General features: G+C 37.3%; 1 protein-coding gene across 1 annotated transcript in view; it reads right to left on the bottom strand.

Moving 5' to 3' along the window:
- The window catches only part of TMPRSS15 (transmembrane serine protease 15), a 288,131-nt gene that overhangs the window by 63,881 nt on the left and 204,350 nt on the right, over positions 1–19,900 (bottom strand). Inside the window, exons 18-19 of the mRNA XM_007934909.1 lie at positions 11,561–11,671; positions 9,173–9,305 (exon numbers count right to left, since the gene is read on the bottom strand). Coding sequence (XP_007933100.1) covers positions 9,173–9,305; positions 11,561–11,671 — 244 coding nt within the window. The remainder of the gene's footprint in view (positions 1–9,172; positions 9,306–11,560; positions 11,672–19,900) is intronic.

Raw genomic sequence — 19,900 nt, 5'->3', positions numbered from 1 at the left:
AGCATAGTGCATAAGGCACTTGACTGCTAACCAGAAGGCTGGCAGTTCAAACCCACCAGCCACTCCTCGGAAGGAAGGTTGGGCAATCTACTTCAGTAGTGATACCACCTTGGAAACCCAAGGAGGGGTCGCTCTGAGTCGGGTCTGACACGATGGCACATAACAGCAACAACATGCGAGTCTGGAACCTCCACTGAAACCTGTTGGGCATTATAGCAACACAACTTCACCACTGACAGACGGGTGGTGTCTGTCATGGTGGCTGTGCATGAGATGCACTGAGCAGGAATTGAAACTGGGTCTCCTTCATGGAAAGTGATGATTCTCCACTGAGCCACCAATGCCTCATATTTTCATATGGAAGTCTATTACCTCACTGCATATGCTCTTTGTTATAAATGACTTTGGCTTCTTTTTGAAAAGAGACTGGAAAGAAATAAGAGAAGAAGAGAGTAAGAAAATGAGGAAGAAATTAAAATGCAAGGAAGTAAGAAAATAAGGAAAGGAGGAAGTAAGGAAAGACAATTTAAAGGAAAAGAGAGAAGGTGTATTACTCCATTAAATTTTATCAGTTATATTCAAAATTATCCTTGGTCTCATAGAATAAATACACAACAGTAATTAAGAGTTTGAAAGGTTGTGAGTACTCTTTAGAATATAAATAGAAAATGGAAGCTTTAGTTACTCCTTTTATAGTGCTAATGCTTTCTCCCATTGCTACCAGTTTCCATTTTAGAATATAGAAGCTCTTCTTTAAATAACAGGATCTAAGAAAATGATAAAGGATTTTTACTGTAGGGGAAAAATCCTCTTTTGTAACTTTTATGTAACAGACTAAATTGCTGTATGTATCAGCCAAAATAGGAGTTATGGGCAAGGAGAATTCTGCTTCAATTGTGTCAGTACAACTTAAGTTACATTTAGATAAAAGAGTCGATTATTTCCCAATAATATATTTTAAATACTTAATACAAGAAATGAGAAATGAGTCTTTTTCAGAGGAAAAATAATTGCAGTCTGTGGTTGGTGAAAACCTAGTCATAGATTTTTTTTTTCTTTACCTTTTTACTAATACCCTTCTAACATAAATATTTTTAAACTCTTTATGTTTCTTTTGATCTATTAGGAAAAACGTCTTCCAGAGAAATTTAAAATAGTCTAAGAGTCAGAATAAACAGTTAAGGCACAGCCTGGATTAAGTCAAAGATGATTCTCAATAGGATACTTAAGCCTGGTTGCAGTAGAGCAAAAGGTGTTTTGTTTTGTTTTATTTTTTTCTCCTTTGCTTTGGTTTTAATGCCAGGTGAAGTCAAACTACCAATAGAGGAGAAACATTATACAAGTTCCATGTTTCTTACTGTAGCAGTGCAAAGAATCATTGATTCCTCTGGTGTGGATTGTTGTTGTTGTTAGGTGCTATTCAGTCGTGTGGTTCGGTGCCAGCCTCATGATCCTTGCTATACCTGAGCCCAGCATTGCAGCCACTGTGTCAGTCCATCTCACTGAGGGCTTCTCCTTTTTTGTTGACTCTCCACTTTACCAAGCATGGTATCCTTCCCTAAAGAATGGTCCCTTCTGATAACATGACCAAAGTAGGTGAGACAAAGTCTGGCTATTCTCACTTCCAAGGAGCATTCCAGCTGCACTTCTTCCAGAAGAGATTTGTTAGTTCTTTTAGCAGTCTATAGCACTTTCATTAGTCTTCGCCAACACCATAATGCAAAAGCATCAACTCTTCTTTGGTCTTCCTTATTCATTGTCCAGCTCTCATATGCGTAAGAGGTGATTGAAAATACTGTGGCTTGGGTTAGGTGCACCTTAGTCTTCAAGGAAACATCTTTGTTCTTCATCACTTGAAAGAGATCTTTTGCAGCAGATTTGCCCAATCCAATACATCCTTGGGAGCTCTCGTGGCATAGTGCCTAAGGCACTTGACTGCCAACCAGAAGGCTGGCTGTTCAAACCCACCAGCAGAAGGAAGGTTGGGCAATCTACTTCCATAGTGATACTGCCTTGGAAACACAGGAGGGGTTGCTATGAGTCGGGTCCGACTCGATGGCACATAACAACAATATATCCTCTGATGTCTTGACCATTGCTTCCATTGGTGTTGATTATGAAGTCTCTGACAACTTCAAACTTTTCTCCTTTTATCATGATCCTGCGTATTGGCCCAGTTGTGACAATTTTTGTTTTCTTTATATTGAGGTGTAGTCCATACTAGAGACTTTAGTCTTCAATCTTCATCAGTAAATGCTTCAATTCATCCTCACTTTCAGAAAGCAAATTTGGTCACCTGAGTATCACAGGTTGTTAATGAGTTTTCCTCCAATCCTGATGCCACATTTTTCTTCATATAGTCCAGCATCTCGGATTATTTGCTCAACATACAGATTGAATAAGTATGGTCAAAGAATACAACCCTGATGCGCTCTCGTCCTGATTTTAAACCATGCATATCCTTTTTTTCTTTTTGAACAATAGCCTTCCAGTCTATGTACTGGTTTCTCAAGAGTACAGTTAAGTTTTTTGGTATTCCTATCCTTCTCAATGCTATCCGTAATTTGTTATGAGCCACACAATTGAATGATTTTACAAACTCAATAAAACACAAGTAAACATCTTTCTGGTATTCTTTGCTTTTAGCTAAAGATCCACCTGATATCAGTAATGATATCCTTCATTGCATGTCATCTTCTGATTCCAGCTTGCATTTCTGGAATTTCTCTGTCAATATACTACTGCAACCATTTACGAATTATTTTTAGTAAGATTTACCTTCAGATGATATTAACAGTATTGTTCAATAATTTTCACATTCTGTGGAATCACCTTTCTTTGTAATGGGTGCAAATATGGATCTCTTCCAGTCAGTTGGCCAGGTAACTGTCTTCCAAATCTCCTGGCATAGCTGAGTGAGTGTCTCCAGCGCAGCATCCATTTGTTGAAACATCTCAATGGGTATTCCATCAATTCCTGGAGTTCTTTGCCAATTCCTTTAGTGTGGCTTCAACTTCTTCCTTCAATACCATTGGTTCTTGATCATATGCCACCTTCTGAAATGGATGAACATCAACCAATTCTTTTTGGCACAGTGACTCTATGTATTCCTTCCAACTTCTTTTGATATTTGCTGCATCATTCAACTCTATTTTGCCCATAGAATTTGAGGATTACATTTTACTTCAGTTCTTTCAGCTTGAGAAATGCTGAGTGTGTTCTTTCCTTTTGGTTTTCTAACTTCAGGTCTTTGCACTTTTCATCATAATAATTGTCTTTTTGTCTTTTCAAGCTGTTCTTTCAAATCTTCTGTTCAGCTCTTTTATCCTGTTGATTCTTCCATTTGCTTTAGTACTCTCCACTCAAAGGCAAGTTTCAGAGTCTCTTCTGACATACATTTTGGTCTTTTCTTTGTTTCCTGTCTTTTTAATGACCTTTTGCATTCTTCATAGATGTTGTTCTTGATGTCATCCCACAGTTGCTCTGGTCATTGGTGTTCAGTGCATCAAATCTATTCTTTAGATCATCTCTAAATTCAGGAGGGATAAAATCAAAATCATATTTTGTTTTTTGTGGACTTCTTTTAATTGTCTTCAGCTTCAGCTTGAACTTGTATATGAGCAGTTGATGGTCTATTCCATAATCAGGTCCTGGCCTTGTTTTGGCTGAAAATATTGAGCTTCTCCATCATTTCTTGCCACAGATGCAGTCAATCTGATTTCTGTATACTCCATCTAGTGAAGTCTACATGTATAGCCACCGTTTGTGTTGTTGGAAAAAGGTATTTGCAATGAATAAGTCATTGGTTTTGCAAAATTCTATCATGAGATCTCCAGCATTATTTCTGTCACCAAGGCCATATTTCCCAACTAATGGTGATTCTTCTTTGTTTCCAACTTTTACATCCCAATCACCAGTGATGATCAACACATTGATGTCGGAGGACTATACTATTCACTTTAGCCAACATCATTAATATCTTAGCCTGGGTTCAATTGAGTTCCTTTTAGCCCAGGATAACATTGAGGGGATTTTTAGTAGGATTAAAAAATAAAAAAAGTACATCTTCAATATTTCAACTGACCTCTGATTGAATGTTAGTATTTCCTTCAATTACAAATATAGAGAACCAACCACAATATTAATGTTGTTTTTGTTATGTGCTGTGGAGTTGGCCCCAACTCATAGCGACTCCTCCTTGGGTTTCTGAGGCAGTATCACTACAGAAGTAGATTGCCTAACCTTCCTTCCGAGGAGTGGCTGGTGGATTTGAACTGCCAGGGTTCTGGTTAGCAGTTAAGTGCCTTAGGCACTATGCTACCAGAGGTCCTATACAATATTAATAGTTACCTATAATTTTTGTCACTAAACCAAACTGCAGATACCCTGTATCAAATAGCAGTTGCTGCATAGAAAATATAATTTACATTCATCATTTATATTATGGTGATCATTAGAACTACCAGTACATCTCATTTAATACTTAAAAAAATATGTGTATTGCCATATTATTTTTAATATATTGAAATTTCACTGTAATTAATTTTCCTTGTAACCATGAATATTTTCCTTTTTTATTGAAAATTCAAACCTGGGAAATGGTTGATGTATTTAACCAGACTGCCAAAATTATGCATGACCTACAACGGTTCAAACCCACCAGCCACTCCTCAGAAGGAAGGTTGGGCAATCCTACTTCCATAGTGATAACTGCCTCGAAAACCCAAGGAGAGGTCGCTATGAGTCGGGGCCAACTCCACGGCAAAACAACAACAACAAGAACAACAAGAAAAGATTTCAAACACCAATCATAGAATAATGGTTCTCAGACACTAGCATGCATCAGAATCACCTGAAAAGACTGGATCAACTCCCTGCTGGTAATTTGCATTTCTATCCAAGATACAAACACATTGGTGCAGAGCCAATTCTGACCCATGGGGACCATGGAGTACAGAATAGACTGCCCTTCCCGTATAGTTTCTGAGGCTCAAAACCTTTACAAAAGCAGACTGCTATACCTTTCTCTTGTAGAAGGCTCATGAGGTTGAACTGCCAATCTTTTGGTTAGCAAGGGAATGCTTTAACCATTGAACCACCAGAGCTCATTATTCCAGATATACTGATTGAAACTATACAAACCAAACTCACTGCCATCCAGTCATTCCCACTCACAGCTACCCCCACTGGGTTTCCAAGGCTATAAATCCTTATGGAAACAGATTATCACATCTTCCTTCCATGGAGGGCCTGATGGGTTTGAACGATGAACCTTTTTGTTAGCAGCCAAAAATCTTAGCCACTATACCACCAGAGCTCTTTATACTGACTCAGAATACATAAATGTATATAAGAATCATATAGGGATCTATAGGGAGCTCTGGTAGTGTAGTGCCTAAGTGCCAACCAGAAAGCTGGTGGTTCAAACTCACCAGCCACTCCTTAGAAGGAAAGTTTTAGACTTCTTTTAATTGTCTTAAGTTTCAACTTGGTAAATAATTCAATATTTTATATATATATATATATATATATATATATATACACACACACACACACACACACACACACATATACATATATATATATATACATTATATATATATACATATTATATATACATAAGGAACTCTGGTAGTGTAGTGCCTAAGGCACTTAATTGCTTACCGGAAGGCTGGCAGTTCAAACCTACCAGCCACTCCTCATAAGGAAGATTGGGCAATCTATTTCCATAGTGATACCACCTTGGAAACCCAAGGAGGGGTTGTTATGAGTCAGGTCTGACTTGATGGCACATAACAACAACAGTATAAAGTTAGCAAATATAAAGAAACTATTTAGGGTCAAAATTGGTAGTGTTCTTTCTACTAGTTCCCATAATTTGTCTTTTTTGTTGCTTTGTGTTCTGACTTGTAATGAGTTAAGGTTTCCTTCACATAATCAGACTGACAGAAGTATGGACAAGAACAAAAGCTTTTATTTATCCGCTAACTTCTTAATCTAGATCTATGCAGCATAAGTTCTATATTCCATATTCTAGGAACTGATGCTAAAATTGTGAATACAAATTTGTGTGTACTTACATAGGAAATTTCAATCTTTAAGTTCTCTTCAAAAATTACTTCCTCAGTGTTTATAAAACACATCTGAAATGAGTGAGTGTTTTAGCAATTCCACTTCTTATTTGTGCTTCAGAATGAGAGGTTCAACGTAAAGTGATTTTTCTGATATTTGAACTTAAGTTGTCTTGAAAAGGACTATTGTAGCATTTAGAAATGAATACCAACCCCTAATAGTCTATCTGGTAGGGATACAAATAATTAGTCTTATTTTTAATACATTTTGGTAATATTTCCTAAGTGCTGTTAAGTTTTACAGAGCTGATGATTTCTACTAGTATTTAATGGTTAGCAAAGCAAATTAACTTTCATAGTTCATATATTGGGTTAGAAACCATGTAGTATTCTTTCCCAGGAAATAACATTAAAAAGTCACTATTCTAAGTTTCTTTAACATTTATCCTTGGATCAGGATAAAACATTTTCTTTCATACTTTGATCAGAGACATGAAAATGTTATTCAAAGTACTTTTTACTTATGCATGCTATAAATGGCAGGCAATGAAAATGTTTAATTTAAAAAAGCAAAGGCTGATGAAATCTGCCTCATACGATTTACTAGAATCTGGGGGGAATTGCGTTTTATACTCCATCTGCATAAATAATCTTGAGGGACTACAGTGCCTTTTCAATAAATTGAGTTCTAAATTACTCTCCACTGTACTAAACACATCATTTTAAACTCAGTAACTTTTATTTCAGTTACCATGCACCAGTCTAGACAAATTCTCATTAAGGCTATAACTTTCTTTCAATTACTAAGGCACTATGGAGACTATTTAGGCCCAGTGATTAAAGTCTTTGCAGAGATTATCTGACTCACTTCTGAAGAAAGCAAGTCTCTGACCTTCACCCAAAATAATGTATCTAAGGCAAGCAGGATGTACTACTTGTTGTACACATGCTGAAAAATCTAGTTCTTGTCCCTGTCTCCAGTGAAAGGATTGTGATTCACAGAAAACGAGTTCAGTGAACTAGAATGTAAAATGTGGATGGGGAAAAAAAATAAAAGCCAAAAACATGTAAATAAATAGTACACAGTTATGTGGAATAGGCTGTCATCCACTCAGCTCAGGCCATTTTCTAGAAAGCCTTCCCCAATATATAATGAATATATAATGAAGAATCCATTGTTTCAATAAATATTTATTTAATACCAATTTTATTGAGATAGGGCTTATTCTACATCTAAGAAATACAGCGATGGATAAAGAAGACATGGTCCTGACTTTTAAAGATTTCATAGTTTAGTCTAAGATTTTAATACGCTAACTAGTTACTTATATAATGTTATAAGTGACACAATAACCGTATGTGACTCAATATAGTTGGGAATTTCCAAATCTCCAAATTCATGAATACCAGAATATCAGAGTGGTGATTTAGAGATGACAGACTGTTTAACTTATAAGAAGTAAACTATTACTACTTATTAACTTCTGTTTTCACCTATTTACTTTTGAGATTGATAGGGAGGTAAAAAATGAATATAATACACTTACATATTTGAAGTAGCATATAGTACATTAGACTGGGGGTTAATAATAAGTTTTGGAGAATTCATAATATAACCTTATTACTCTGGTGGCACAGTGCCTAAGGAATTTGACTGTTGACCAGAAGTTTGGTGGTTCAAATCCATCAGCCACTTTGTGGAAGGAAGACAGGGTAATCTATTTCCATAAAGATTTACAACCTTAGAAACCCAATGGGGGTTGCTATGAGTCAGAATCAACTCGAAAGCAGTAGTTTTGTTTACTTGCATTACCCTTCCTGGGAAAGTCTTTAAATTTTGCTTATCTTTGATCATAATTATATTTTGACAACTTTTCCTAAAGAACTATCATGAACATGTTGCAAAGATATGGTGAAAGCATATTCTCTGAAGTAGCTCTGTGATTAGTTAGGTCTATTATGATATAGGCATAGTAAGAGTATTTCATTTTCTTAAAAATGATAATGTGAGGAGACTGTCTTTTGGACAACCCTGGTGCCTGTGTCTTCCCCATTCCTCCTTCTGCTAGCATCTTTGGTCTGGAGGAACAAATCACTGTCCCCTCCCCACTTCCGGCAAGCCTAATGGTTTGCTTAAATCTCAGCAGTGTTAAAGAGATACAATCCCAGATGTGGCATTAAGATGTCTGATTTTCTTCCTCCTAGGGCTGGGAAATTACATTGTGTTTTGTGCAGTGGGTCACATAGATCCTAGTCATGTGATCTTTGGGGTATAAAAAAGGTTAGTGAGGGACCTCATGGTCCCTCAGCTATGATGCTAGGTGGAAGTATGTGTAGTGTTAAGTGTCCAGCCCACCTAGCTAGGCCTATCTGGCTGGAAGGACCAGCAGAATGTAGGTCTATTTGGAGTTCCTCATCCATAATGCTGGCTGGAGACATACGTGGAAGAATTCTCTATCTCCACCAGGACAACTTTCAGAAGACAGAGAGGACTAGGGTATCATGTAACCATTCAGGTCCCTCTCTACAGTACATATCAGGGTACATGTCCAAGTTTTGCATCTTGGCCCTGAAAGCTTTGAGTCAGGGGGAATCACTTGTCTGTTTTAGTCTAGTTTCTTCTTTTTGTAAGTAATAAAAGCTTATTTCCATGTGCTAGCACGTTCAGGCCCTGCTCTGAAGGATGTGATACTCACGGAGAAATCACATTTAGTGATTGGCTTGCTCCCTTTTCTACAGGTGTCCAGGTTATTTAGAAATCTAGGACAAACTCTAAAGACCATGTATTTTGGTGTGGTGTATCACAGATGATCTGTAGAAAAATAATTACTGACTGGCTAAATGTTCATATATAAGTATGTCAAAAAGCAGAAAATAATATAATACTTTATGTATGTAATTATATATATTTATAATTGTATAATAATTATAAAATGTTCTTTAGCAGTGGTGATTTTTTGAAGATAGTGCTACTCTGTAAATTTTTCTTCCTTTCTTGTGTATTTTATGAATTCATAACTTTAATGAATTTTAAATTTCTTAATAAGTCCAACTTGGTATCAATAAAAAGCCAGAGAATCTCCTAAAAGAGAATTACTTACCCTAGTCCCAGTAGCTGACAAACATCATTTGAAATCTGGGTGGTCCAGTTTTCAGCACAAGCTACATACCACATGCTCTGGATTCTAAACTGCACCAAGCCTTTGTGGTTCATTGTGCCATTGAAAAGACGTACTAAAAAAGATTAGATTACAAACAGGTCACTTCAACATAAATTGATAAGAGTAAATGATGGCCTATAAACTAAACATTCTGAACATTCAGAGTTTAGAAATTGATTGTAGTATTTTCTTAAGATTTTTTACTTAGGAAAGCCTAAGTAGAAAAATACAAATTTGGTGAACTTATTTTTGCTCTTTCATATGACTATACAAATGGCAAGAGTTAAGTAAAGTGCATACGAATGAAGCACATGAACATAATATATATAAGGCCATTCCTGAAGAGCATGCTTTATTAACTTACTCTCTAAAAGAAGAAAAACTCAGGTTTAGGAATAACTTTAGGCAATTTTTTTCTACTTTCTTCTCTAGGAGTTTTTTTTTTTTTTTTTAATTCTATCTTTTGCTGTTTGGTATCCATCAGGCTCCCTAATATCCCATGCTACTTTGTATAGAGTGTTAAGTATATTAGTATGAAGATGGCTACGTAGGAATTGATCCAAGCTAAATTGCTTTACCAAGCAGGTAAAACATTAGCAATGGTAGTCTTACCTTCAAACACCATATTATAACTGTATATAGCTTAACTACAACTACTGCAAACTATGGGATTATTTAAAGTGCTTGATGGACCCCTAGTGGCACAGTGTTTAAAATACTTGGCTACTATCCAACAGGTTAGAAGTTCAAATCCAACAGCCATTAGTAAGAGAAAGTGGAGGCAGTCTACTTCTGTAAAGATTACAGACTTGGGAACCTTATAGGGCAGTTCTACATTGTCCCACAGGGTCACCATGAGTTGGAACCAACTCCAGGGCACCTTTTCTTTTTTTTTTTTCTCATTTTAAAGCTACTGGTAGTCATAGTACCTGACACACAGTAAATAAGATTTAAATTTTTGCTTTAATATTTTCTTTAAATTAAAAATTATAGTTATGTTACTTATAAAAATATTTCATTTAAAAATAAAAATATGACTTAATAAAAGTAACCACAATGTTATACAAAATCTCGAAAGGGGTTAGATTGAAACTCAGCAAGGCAGAAGGAGTAGTAAACATTCTAGAATCAAGAATGCGATGAACCAAATCCAAGCAGTTATGAAAAAACAGCATGAGGATGTCTCTTTTATGGGAATGTCCTGAGTATTATAGTCCTGAGTATCGTAGTCCTGAGTATCATAGTCAATAAAAGTGTTACTAGAGTGCATAATTTGTACTTTCTATGGTTTTTTACACACTCTACCTGAATGTAGGTTATCCTATTCTTACAGTTAATACTTAAAGTAAATCAACTAAAGCTAAATTAAACAAATAACACTGAAGCCTTGTTGTTAACCTTTCTCCTAACTGGAGTGAGGACAGAAGCCCTGAAAATACTGGGAGATACTAGTGTCCAACAGCATCAAAATATGACCTGGAGCTTTGAGGGCTGAAGGAATCCCTGAAACTGTTGCCCTGAGATGATCTTTAAACTGTAAATCAAAATTATCCTCTAAAGACTTCCTAAAACCAAACAATAGTCTAGGTTAACTAGTAAAAAATATCTGCCTTGAACAGTATGCTCTTTTAAGAACTCTCTACATGGTATCAAAGTGACAATGTTGTTATTTGCCATCGAGTCGGCCCCGACTCCTAGCGACCCCTCCTTGGGTTTCCGAGGCAGTTATCACTACAGAAGTAGGATTGCCCGACCTTCCTTCCGAGGAGTGGCTGGTGGGTTTGAACCGCCAGCCTCCTGGTTAGCAGTCAAGTGCCTTGGCACTATGCTACCAGGGCTCCCAAAGTGACAATAGCAACTAGAAAAATCAGATAAAATATTTAGGGAGCAGTGAATTTATGTTAATGGAGGAGGAACAACTCAGAAAAGAAAGGTGAGAATAGATATACAACTCAGAGAACGTAATCAATGTCACTGAATTGTACATCTAGAAATTGCTGAAGTGGTGTATGTTTTGATATGTATATTCTTAACAACAACAAAACAAAAACAATAAAACATGGCATGACAATAAAACATTCTCAGAATCCAAATGTATATGCTAAAGTGGGGAGCTTTGGCAGCACAGTGTCTAAGGCACATGACTGCTAACCAGAAGTCTGGCAGTTCAAACCCACCAGCCACTCCTCAGAAGGAAGGTTGGGCAATCTACTTCCTCAGTGATAGTGCCTCGGAACCCAAGGAGGGGTTGCTATGAGTCGTGTCTGACTCCACCACACATAACAACAACAACAACAACAACGTGCTAAAGTGATAAACAAGACATACCACAATGTGCTTCATCTGAGCCATCCTTACAGTGTGGATAACTGTCACAGAGATTCACCAGTGGAATACACTCTCCAGTTTCACAGTGAAAATTATCTTCTTTGCAGGGCTCTGTGGGGGAAGAATGTTTATTATATAAGATAAAGACAGTACATATAGAATATCCTGGAATATCCACCCAATTTATGCCCATTGACCATCGGCCCTTTACCACACAGCACACAATGGAGCTAGCTTTCATATTGAAAAACACAATGCACTCAGGATGTCACAGAAACAGCAGCAGAAAAGCCAGTTATAGCTTGAGGAGGATATGAAGGAAACTTCAGGTACCTCCTCTGCAGGAGAACATGGGTCAGTTCCACAAAACTGACTACCCTACCTTACTCACAAAAATCTCTGACAGTATTCCTTCAATAAATTCAAATAAACATGGTATGTAAGCAATAATAGTTGGAATGTTACACTACTATAGCTTCAGGAGAGGTCTTCCAGCCTCACCATGCAAATGATACTTCCAAAGTATTACTATAGAGAGAGTGAAAATTTGCCACTTGGCAAGACAAAGTCAGACCAGGCTTGAAACAGCCAACTTAATTAAAGCTTGACCAAGTGGGAGAAAGTACGATATTTTTACATGAACAACACATGCTGCATGCATCATATACATATGTGTGTGAGTGTGTGTGTGAGTTATTTCCATTGGCACATTATAGTAGAAATAGAGTTGTTGTTGTTGTTATGTGCTGTTGAGTTGTCTCCAACTCATAGTGACCTATCCTTGGGTTTTGGAGGCAGTATCACTATGGAAGTAGACTGGCCAATCTTCCTTCTGAGAAGTGGCTGATGGGTTTGAACCACCAAACTTCTGGTTAAGTCACAAAAAAATGGAAACTCTGCAATAGCAGTAATTTGATAGAAAGTTGAGGATAGGATGCTAAATAAGTAGTGCAGGCTTAGAGCAATGAGTATGTGCTTGTTAAAAAAACAGAGAGAGAAAAAGGGAGAGGGAGAAGACAAGAAATGAGCTGTGTAGCTATAGGAGCAATTGGTAGTTGTTTCTAAAAAATGTTTGTTGTTGTTGTTAGGTGCCGTCGAGTCATTTCCGACTCTTAGTGACCCCATGCACAGCAGAACAAAACACTGCCTGATCCCGCGCCAGCTCCATGATCCCTGGTATACTTGAGTCCATCATCGCAGCCACCATGTCAATCCATCTTGTTGAAGGCCTCCTCCTCTTTCCTTGACCCTCCACCCTACCAAGCATGATATCTTTCTCCAAGGAATGGTCCCTTCTGACAACATGACCAAAATGGGTGAGACGAAGTCTGGCCATTCTCACTTCCAAGGGGCATTCCAGTTCACTTCTTCCAGGACAGATTTTTAGTCCTTTTAGCAGACCATGGTACTCTTACCATTCTTCTCCAACAACACAATTCAAAAGCATCGACTTTTCTTCAATCTTCCTTATTCATTGCTCTCACATGCATAAGAAGCAATTGAAAATATGGCTTGGGTTTGGCTCAACTTTGTCTTCAAGGAGACATCTTTGTTCTTCATCACTTGAAAGAGATCCTTTGTAGCAGATTGACCCAATGCAATATATTGTCTGATGTCTTGACAGTTGCTTCCATTGGTGTTGATTGTAGAGCCAAGTAATATGAAATGCTTGACAGCTTCAATCTTTTTTCCATCCATCATGAAGCTGTTTATTGGACCACTTGCGAGGATTTTTGTTTTCTTTATGTTGAGGTGCAATCCATACTGCAGACTGTAGTCTTTAATCTTCATCTGCAAGTGCTTCAAGTCATCCTCAATTTCAGCAAGCAAAGTTGTATCATCTGCATATTACAGGTTGTTAATTAGTCTTCCTCCAATTGAGATGCTGAGTTCTTTTTCATATAGTCCAATGTCTTGGATTATTTGCTCAGTGTACAGATTGAATAAGTGTGGTGAAGGGACACAATCCTGATGCACACACTTTCTGATTTTAAACCTCATAATATTCCCTTGTTCTGTTTGAATGACTGCCTCTTGGTCTATATACAGTTTGTAGAAGACCACAATTAAGTGTTCTGGAATTACCATTCTTTGCTATGTTACCCATAATTTGTTATGATCCACAGAGCTGAATGTCTTTGCATAGTCAATGAAACATAGGTAGATATCTTTCTGGTATTCTTGCTTTCCGCCGATATCTATCTGACATCAGCAATGACGTTTCTGTTTGCATGTCTTCCTTCTAAATCCAGATTGAAATTTCCCTGTTGATGTACTGCTGCACTGTGCTTTAATTATTTTCAGCAAAATTTTACTTGCATGTGATATTAGTGTTATTGTTCAATAATTTCTATATTCTGTATGATCTCTTTTCTTGGGAATGAGCAGAAATATGGATCTCTTCCAATTGGTAGGCCAGGTAACTGTCTTCCAAATTTCTTAGCATAGAGGAATGAGTGCTTTCATCATTGCATTAGTTTGTTCAAACATCTCAATTGATATTGTTTAAATTCCTGGATCCTTATTTTTCACCATTGCCTTCAGTGCAGCTTGAACTTTTTCCTTCAATAAATAACACTAGTTATTGATTATATGCTACCTCTAGAAATGGTTGAATATAGACCAATTAAATAAAGTCTTCTTTTGTTGCTTTTTGTGTTCAATTTTTTTTGCCTGTAGAATGTACAGTACTGTGATTTGAGGCTTGAATTATTTCTTTAATTCTTTCAGCTTGAGAAATGTTGAATGTTTTCCTCCCTTTTGGTTTTCTAATCCCAAGTCTTTGCACATTTCATTATAATATTTTGGCTTCTCAAGCTGGCCTTTGAAATTTTCTGTTCATCTCTTTTACTTCATCATTTTTCCTAATTGCTTCAGTTACTTTGCACCCAAGACTAATTTTCTGAGTCTTTTCTGACATTCATTTTGGTCTTTTCCTTCCTCTCTGTCTTTTTAATGATTTTTTTTTCCTTTCTTCATGCATGATTATTTTGATGACATCCCACAAGTCATGTGGTCTTTGGTCATTAGTGTTCAAATCTGTTCTTGAGATAGCCTCTATATTGAAGTGTGGTATACTCAATGTTATATTTCTGCTCTTGTGGACTTGTTTTAATATTCTGTAGCTTCAACTTGAATTTGTTAAGAGCAATTGATGGTCTGTTTGACAGAAGGCCCGCCATTGCACTGACTGATGATACTGAATTTCTCCATTGACTCTGTCCACAGATGTAGTTGGTTTGATTCCTATGTATTCTATTAGGCCACGTCCATGTATATAGTTTATGTTGAAAAAGTTGTTTGCAATGAACAAGCCATTAATTTTGCAAAATTCTACCATCCAATCTTCAACATCATTTACACCACTAAAGCTATCTTTTCCAGTTATTTATCCTTCCTTGTTTCCAATTGTCACATTTCAATCACCAGTAATTATCAATACATCTTGATAACATGTTTGATCAATTTCAGACTGCGGATGTTGGTAAAAATGTTCAGTTTCTTCATCTTTGCCATTTGTTGGGGCCTAAATTTTTGAACAATATTCATAATAAGTGTACGTCCTTGTAGTCATATGGATATCTTATACTGACAGGATTGTACTTCAGAATAGATCTTGATTTTTTTTTTTTTTTTTTTTTTTTTTTGAATGAGACACCATTCATCTTTAATTTGTCATTCCTGGCATAGTAGATTATATGACTACACAATATAAAATGGGCAATACAAGTCCATTTCAGCTCACTGATGTCTAAGATATTTATCTTTAAGTATTCTATTTCATTCTTTGTTGTTGTTTGGTGCCCTCAAGTCATCTCTGACTCATAGTGAATTTATATACAACAAAACAAAACACTTCCCGGTCCTATGCCATCCTCATGATCCTTGCTGTACCTGAGACTGTTGTTGCAGCCATTGTGTCAATACATCTCCTTGAGGGCCTTTCTATTTTTTGTTGACCATCCACTTTACCAAGTATGAAATCCTTCTCCAGTGAATGGTTCCTTCTGACAACATGACCAAGGTAGGTGAGATGAAGTCTGGCCATTCTCACTTCCAAGGAGCATTCTGGCTGCACTTCCTCCAGGACAGATTTGTTTGTTCTTTTAGTGGTCCATGGTACTCTCAGCATTCTTTGCCAACAACAAAACTCAAAAGTATCAACACTTCTTCAGTCTTCCTTATTTACTGTCCAGCTCTCCCATGCAAAGAGGCAATTGGAAATACAATGGCTTGGGGTAGGTGCCCTTTAGTCCTCAAGGAGACATCTTTGCTCTTCAAAACTTGAAAGAGGTCTTTTGGAGCAGATTTGCCCAATGCAATATATCATCCAATGTCTTGACTGCTGATCCAATCGCTGTTGATTGTAGGACCAAGTAGTGTGAAGTCCTTGATAACTTCAGTAGTTTCTCCATTTATCATGATGCTGCTTATTGGTCCAGTTGTGAGGATTTTTCTTTTCTATATATTGAGATGTAATCCATACTGCAGACTATAGTCTTCAATCTTTTTCAGTAGGTGCTTCAAGTCATCCTCACTTTCAGCAAGCAAAATTGTGTCATTTGTGTATTGTAGGTTGCTAATGAGTCTTCCTCCAATCCTGATGCTACATTCTTCTTCATATAGTCCAGCTTCTCATATTATTTGCTCAGCATACAAATTGAATAAGTATGGTGAAAGGATACAACCCTGACATGCTCCCTTATTGATTTTAATCCATGCAGTATCCTCTTGTTCTGTTCAAACAACAGCCTCCTGATCTATGTACAGGTTCCTCATGAGTACAATCCAATGTTCTGGGATTCCCATTCTTCTTAATAATTCTTTGCACAATTCGTTACAATCCACACAATTGAATGCTTTTGCATAGTCAATAAAACACAAGTAAACATCTTTCTGGTATTCTTTTCTCTCAGCCAGGATCCATCTAACATCAGTAATGATATCCTCATTCCATGTCCTCTTCTGAATCCAGCTTGCATTTCTAGAAATTCTCTGTCAATATATTGCCACAATCACTTTTGAATTATCTTCAGTAAGATTTTACTTGTAGGTAAAATAATAATATTAATAGTTAATTAATAATATAATATTGTTCAATAATTTCCACATTCTGTGGGATCATCTTTCTTTGGAATGTGTACAAATATGGATCTCTTACAGTCAGTTGGCCAGGTAGCTGTCTTCCAAATCTCTTGGCATAGCCAAGTGAGTGCCTTCAGCACAGCATCCATTTGTTGAAATATCTCAATGGGTATTCCATCAATTCCTGGAGCTTTGTTCTTCACCAATTCCTTCAGCACAGCCTTGACTACCATTGACTATGCCACCTCCTGAAATGGATGAACATTGACTAATTCTTTTTGGTAAAGTGACTCTGTGTATTCCTTCCATCTTCTTTTGATGTTTGCTGCATCATTCAGTTCTATTTTGCCCATAGAATCTTTCAATATTGCAGCTAGAAGCTTGAGTTTTTTCTTCAGTTCTTTCAGCTTGAGAAATGCTGAGTATGTTCTTCCCTTTTGGGTCTCTAACTCCAGGTCTTTGAAAATTTCATTATAATAATTGACTTTGTCTTCTCTAGCTGCTCTTTGAAATCTTCTGTGCAGCTCTTTTTTCTTGCCAGCTCTTCCATTTGCTTTGGTTACTCTCCACTCAAGGCCAAGTTTCAGACTCTCTTCTGACATGCATTTTGTTTTTTTTTTCTTCCTTTCTCATCTTTTTAATGAACTCTTGCTTTCTTCATGTTTGATGTTCTTGATGTCATCCCACAATTCCTGTTTTTTGGTCATTGGTGTTCAATGCATCAATCTATTCTTTAGATGGTCTCTAAATTCAGGAGGGATATAATCAATGTCATATTTTAGCTCTTATGGACTTCTTTTAATTGTCTTCATCTTCAACTTTAACTTATATGAACAGTTGATGGTCTGTTCTGCAATCAGCTCATGGCCTTGTTTTGGTTGAAGATATTGATCTTCTCCATTGCCTATTGCCACAGATGTAGTCAATCTGATTCCTGTGTATTCTATCTGGTGAAGTCCGTGTATATAGCTGATGTTAGTGTTTTTAAAGAAGGGTATTTGCAATGAATAAGTCATTGGTCTTGCAAAATTCTGTCATGCAATCTCCAGAATTATTTTTATCACCAGGGCCATATTTTCCAACTGATAATGATTCTTCTTTGTTTCCAACTTTTGCATTCTAATCACCAATGATAATTAACACTTCTTGATTTCATGTTCAGTCAATTTCAGACCGCAAAAATTGGTAAAAATGGAGATACTTCCTCCTCATGGGTATCGCTTCCCTGTGTCATTCTCTCCCATTGACTCCTGCCCGGAGAACTGTCTCCCTGTGCATACACAGCACTTCTATTCTCCCATCATTGATTTCTCCAAGGAGTGTATCTATCGAATGTAACAGGTCATATGCCTGTCTTTTGTTTGGCTGGAAGTCACAGGAGTGGGTTCAATTCTAGACCTGAAGGGCAGCTAGAGGCCGTAGTCTCAGTGGTTCCATCAAGCTTTAAAAGACCAGCAAACCTGTTCCTTTTTTTTTTTTTAATGATTTTAATTTTTGTTCCACATTGTTCTCCCACTCAATCCAGGGTCTCCTACATAGATCCCCCTCCAAGTGGTTGACAGTGGTATCATCTGGTTCTTCTAGTCTCATAGTCACGTAGGCTAAGGATTGCATGGTGTATGATGCAGTTAGTTCCTTGAACTAGTTGTTTCCATGCATCTTTTGTTTTCTTCCTTCTTCTTTGCTCTGGATGAGGAGAGACCCATTGTTGCATCTAGATGGCTGCTTGCAAGTTTTTATGATCCCAGTGGCTACTTGTCAAAGTAGAATGTGAAGCAATGTTTTGTGTAGTGTTTTATGCAAATTGAGCTTGATGTCCCCTCCAACTATGGTCCTGAGCCCATGGTCCAACTACTCGTTCCCTTTGGGTAGCTGGATATGGCCAAGAAGTGACTACAACCTTGTTCCTTGTCAGCTCTACTATATACCTGGACATTCTTACAGAGCATACAAATACACTTGTAGAAACATTGCCTGCCAACCCTATACATGGTCATGGGCACACTCCCCCCAAATACCTGATTGTTCAGCCTGTGGACCCATCTATCCACCCATAGATGAATGTTTGCTTTCACTGACAATGCAGTATTTTATGTGCAAAAGGATTCATCTTTGTTGTCTGTACCTCCCGTGCGCCTCTCTGTGTCTTCCTCTTCCTCAATGCCACCAAGCTGATCACTCTCATTTGGTGCACTGTCCTTCCCTTCACCCAAATCAATATTTGTACCTACCTATCTTGCAATGTTTCCTCCCCCCCCTCGCCATAACCCACAAAGAAAGATTATTTCCATATATAAACCTTTCCTTGACTTTTTACAATAATGGACTAATACAACATTTGTCCTTCTGGGACTGACTCATTTCACTTAGCATGATGTGCTCTGAGTTCATCCACATCATATGGTGTTTTTCAGATTCTAAGTTATTCTTTAGGGTCACGTAGTATTCAATTGTGTGTATGTACCATAGTTTGGTTATCCATTCTTCTGTTGATGGGCACCTATGTTGTTCCCATATTTTTTTCTGTTGTGAATAGTGCTGTGATGAACATGCTTTTGTTGTTACATGCCCTCAAGTTGGACCCAACTCATAATGACCCTTCCTAGGATTTCTGAGGTGGTATCACTGCAGAAGTAGATTGCCCAACCTTCCTTCCGAGGAGTGGCTGGTGGTTTGAACTGCCAGCCTTCTGGTTAGCAGTCAAGTGCCTTAGACCCTATGCTACCAGAGCTCCTGTGATGAACATGTGCAGATATTCGTTCTTGTCCTGGCTCTCACTTATTTAGGATATTTACCTAGTAATGGAATTGCTGGGTTGAATGGTATTTCTAATTCCAACTTTCTAAGGAATCCCCACCCTGCTTTCCACAGTAGGTATATCATTTTACAGTCCCACAAGCAGTGTATGAAAGTCCCAATCTTTCCGCATCTTCACTAGCATTTGTTGTTTTCTTTGTTGTTGACCTTTGCTACTAGTGCTGGGGCAAAATGGTATCTCATTGTTTTGATTTGCATTTCTCTAATGGCTAATGATCATGAACATTTCTTCATACGTTTGTTGGCCATCTGAATATCATCTTTGTTGAAGTGTCTATTCATGTCTTCTGCCCATTTTTTAATTGGATTGTTTGTCTCTTTTGTTGAGGTATTGGAGTTTTCTATAAATTTTAGAACTAAGTCCCTTGTCAGATATGCCATTGCCAAATATTTTTTCCCAAACTGTAGGTTCTCTTTTTATTCTTTTTTTTTTTTTTT

Source organism: Orycteropus afer, unplaced genomic scaffold, assembly GCF_000298275.1.
Source record: "Orycteropus afer afer isolate SDZICR_OR568_19922 unplaced genomic scaffold, OryAfe1.0 scaffold00022, whole genome shotgun sequence".
Lineage (NCBI taxonomy): Eukaryota > Metazoa > Chordata > Mammalia > Tubulidentata > Orycteropodidae > Orycteropus > Orycteropus afer.
The sequence above is the reverse complement of the archived record's forward strand: the minus strand, read 5'-3'. Positions and strand labels throughout refer to the sequence as shown.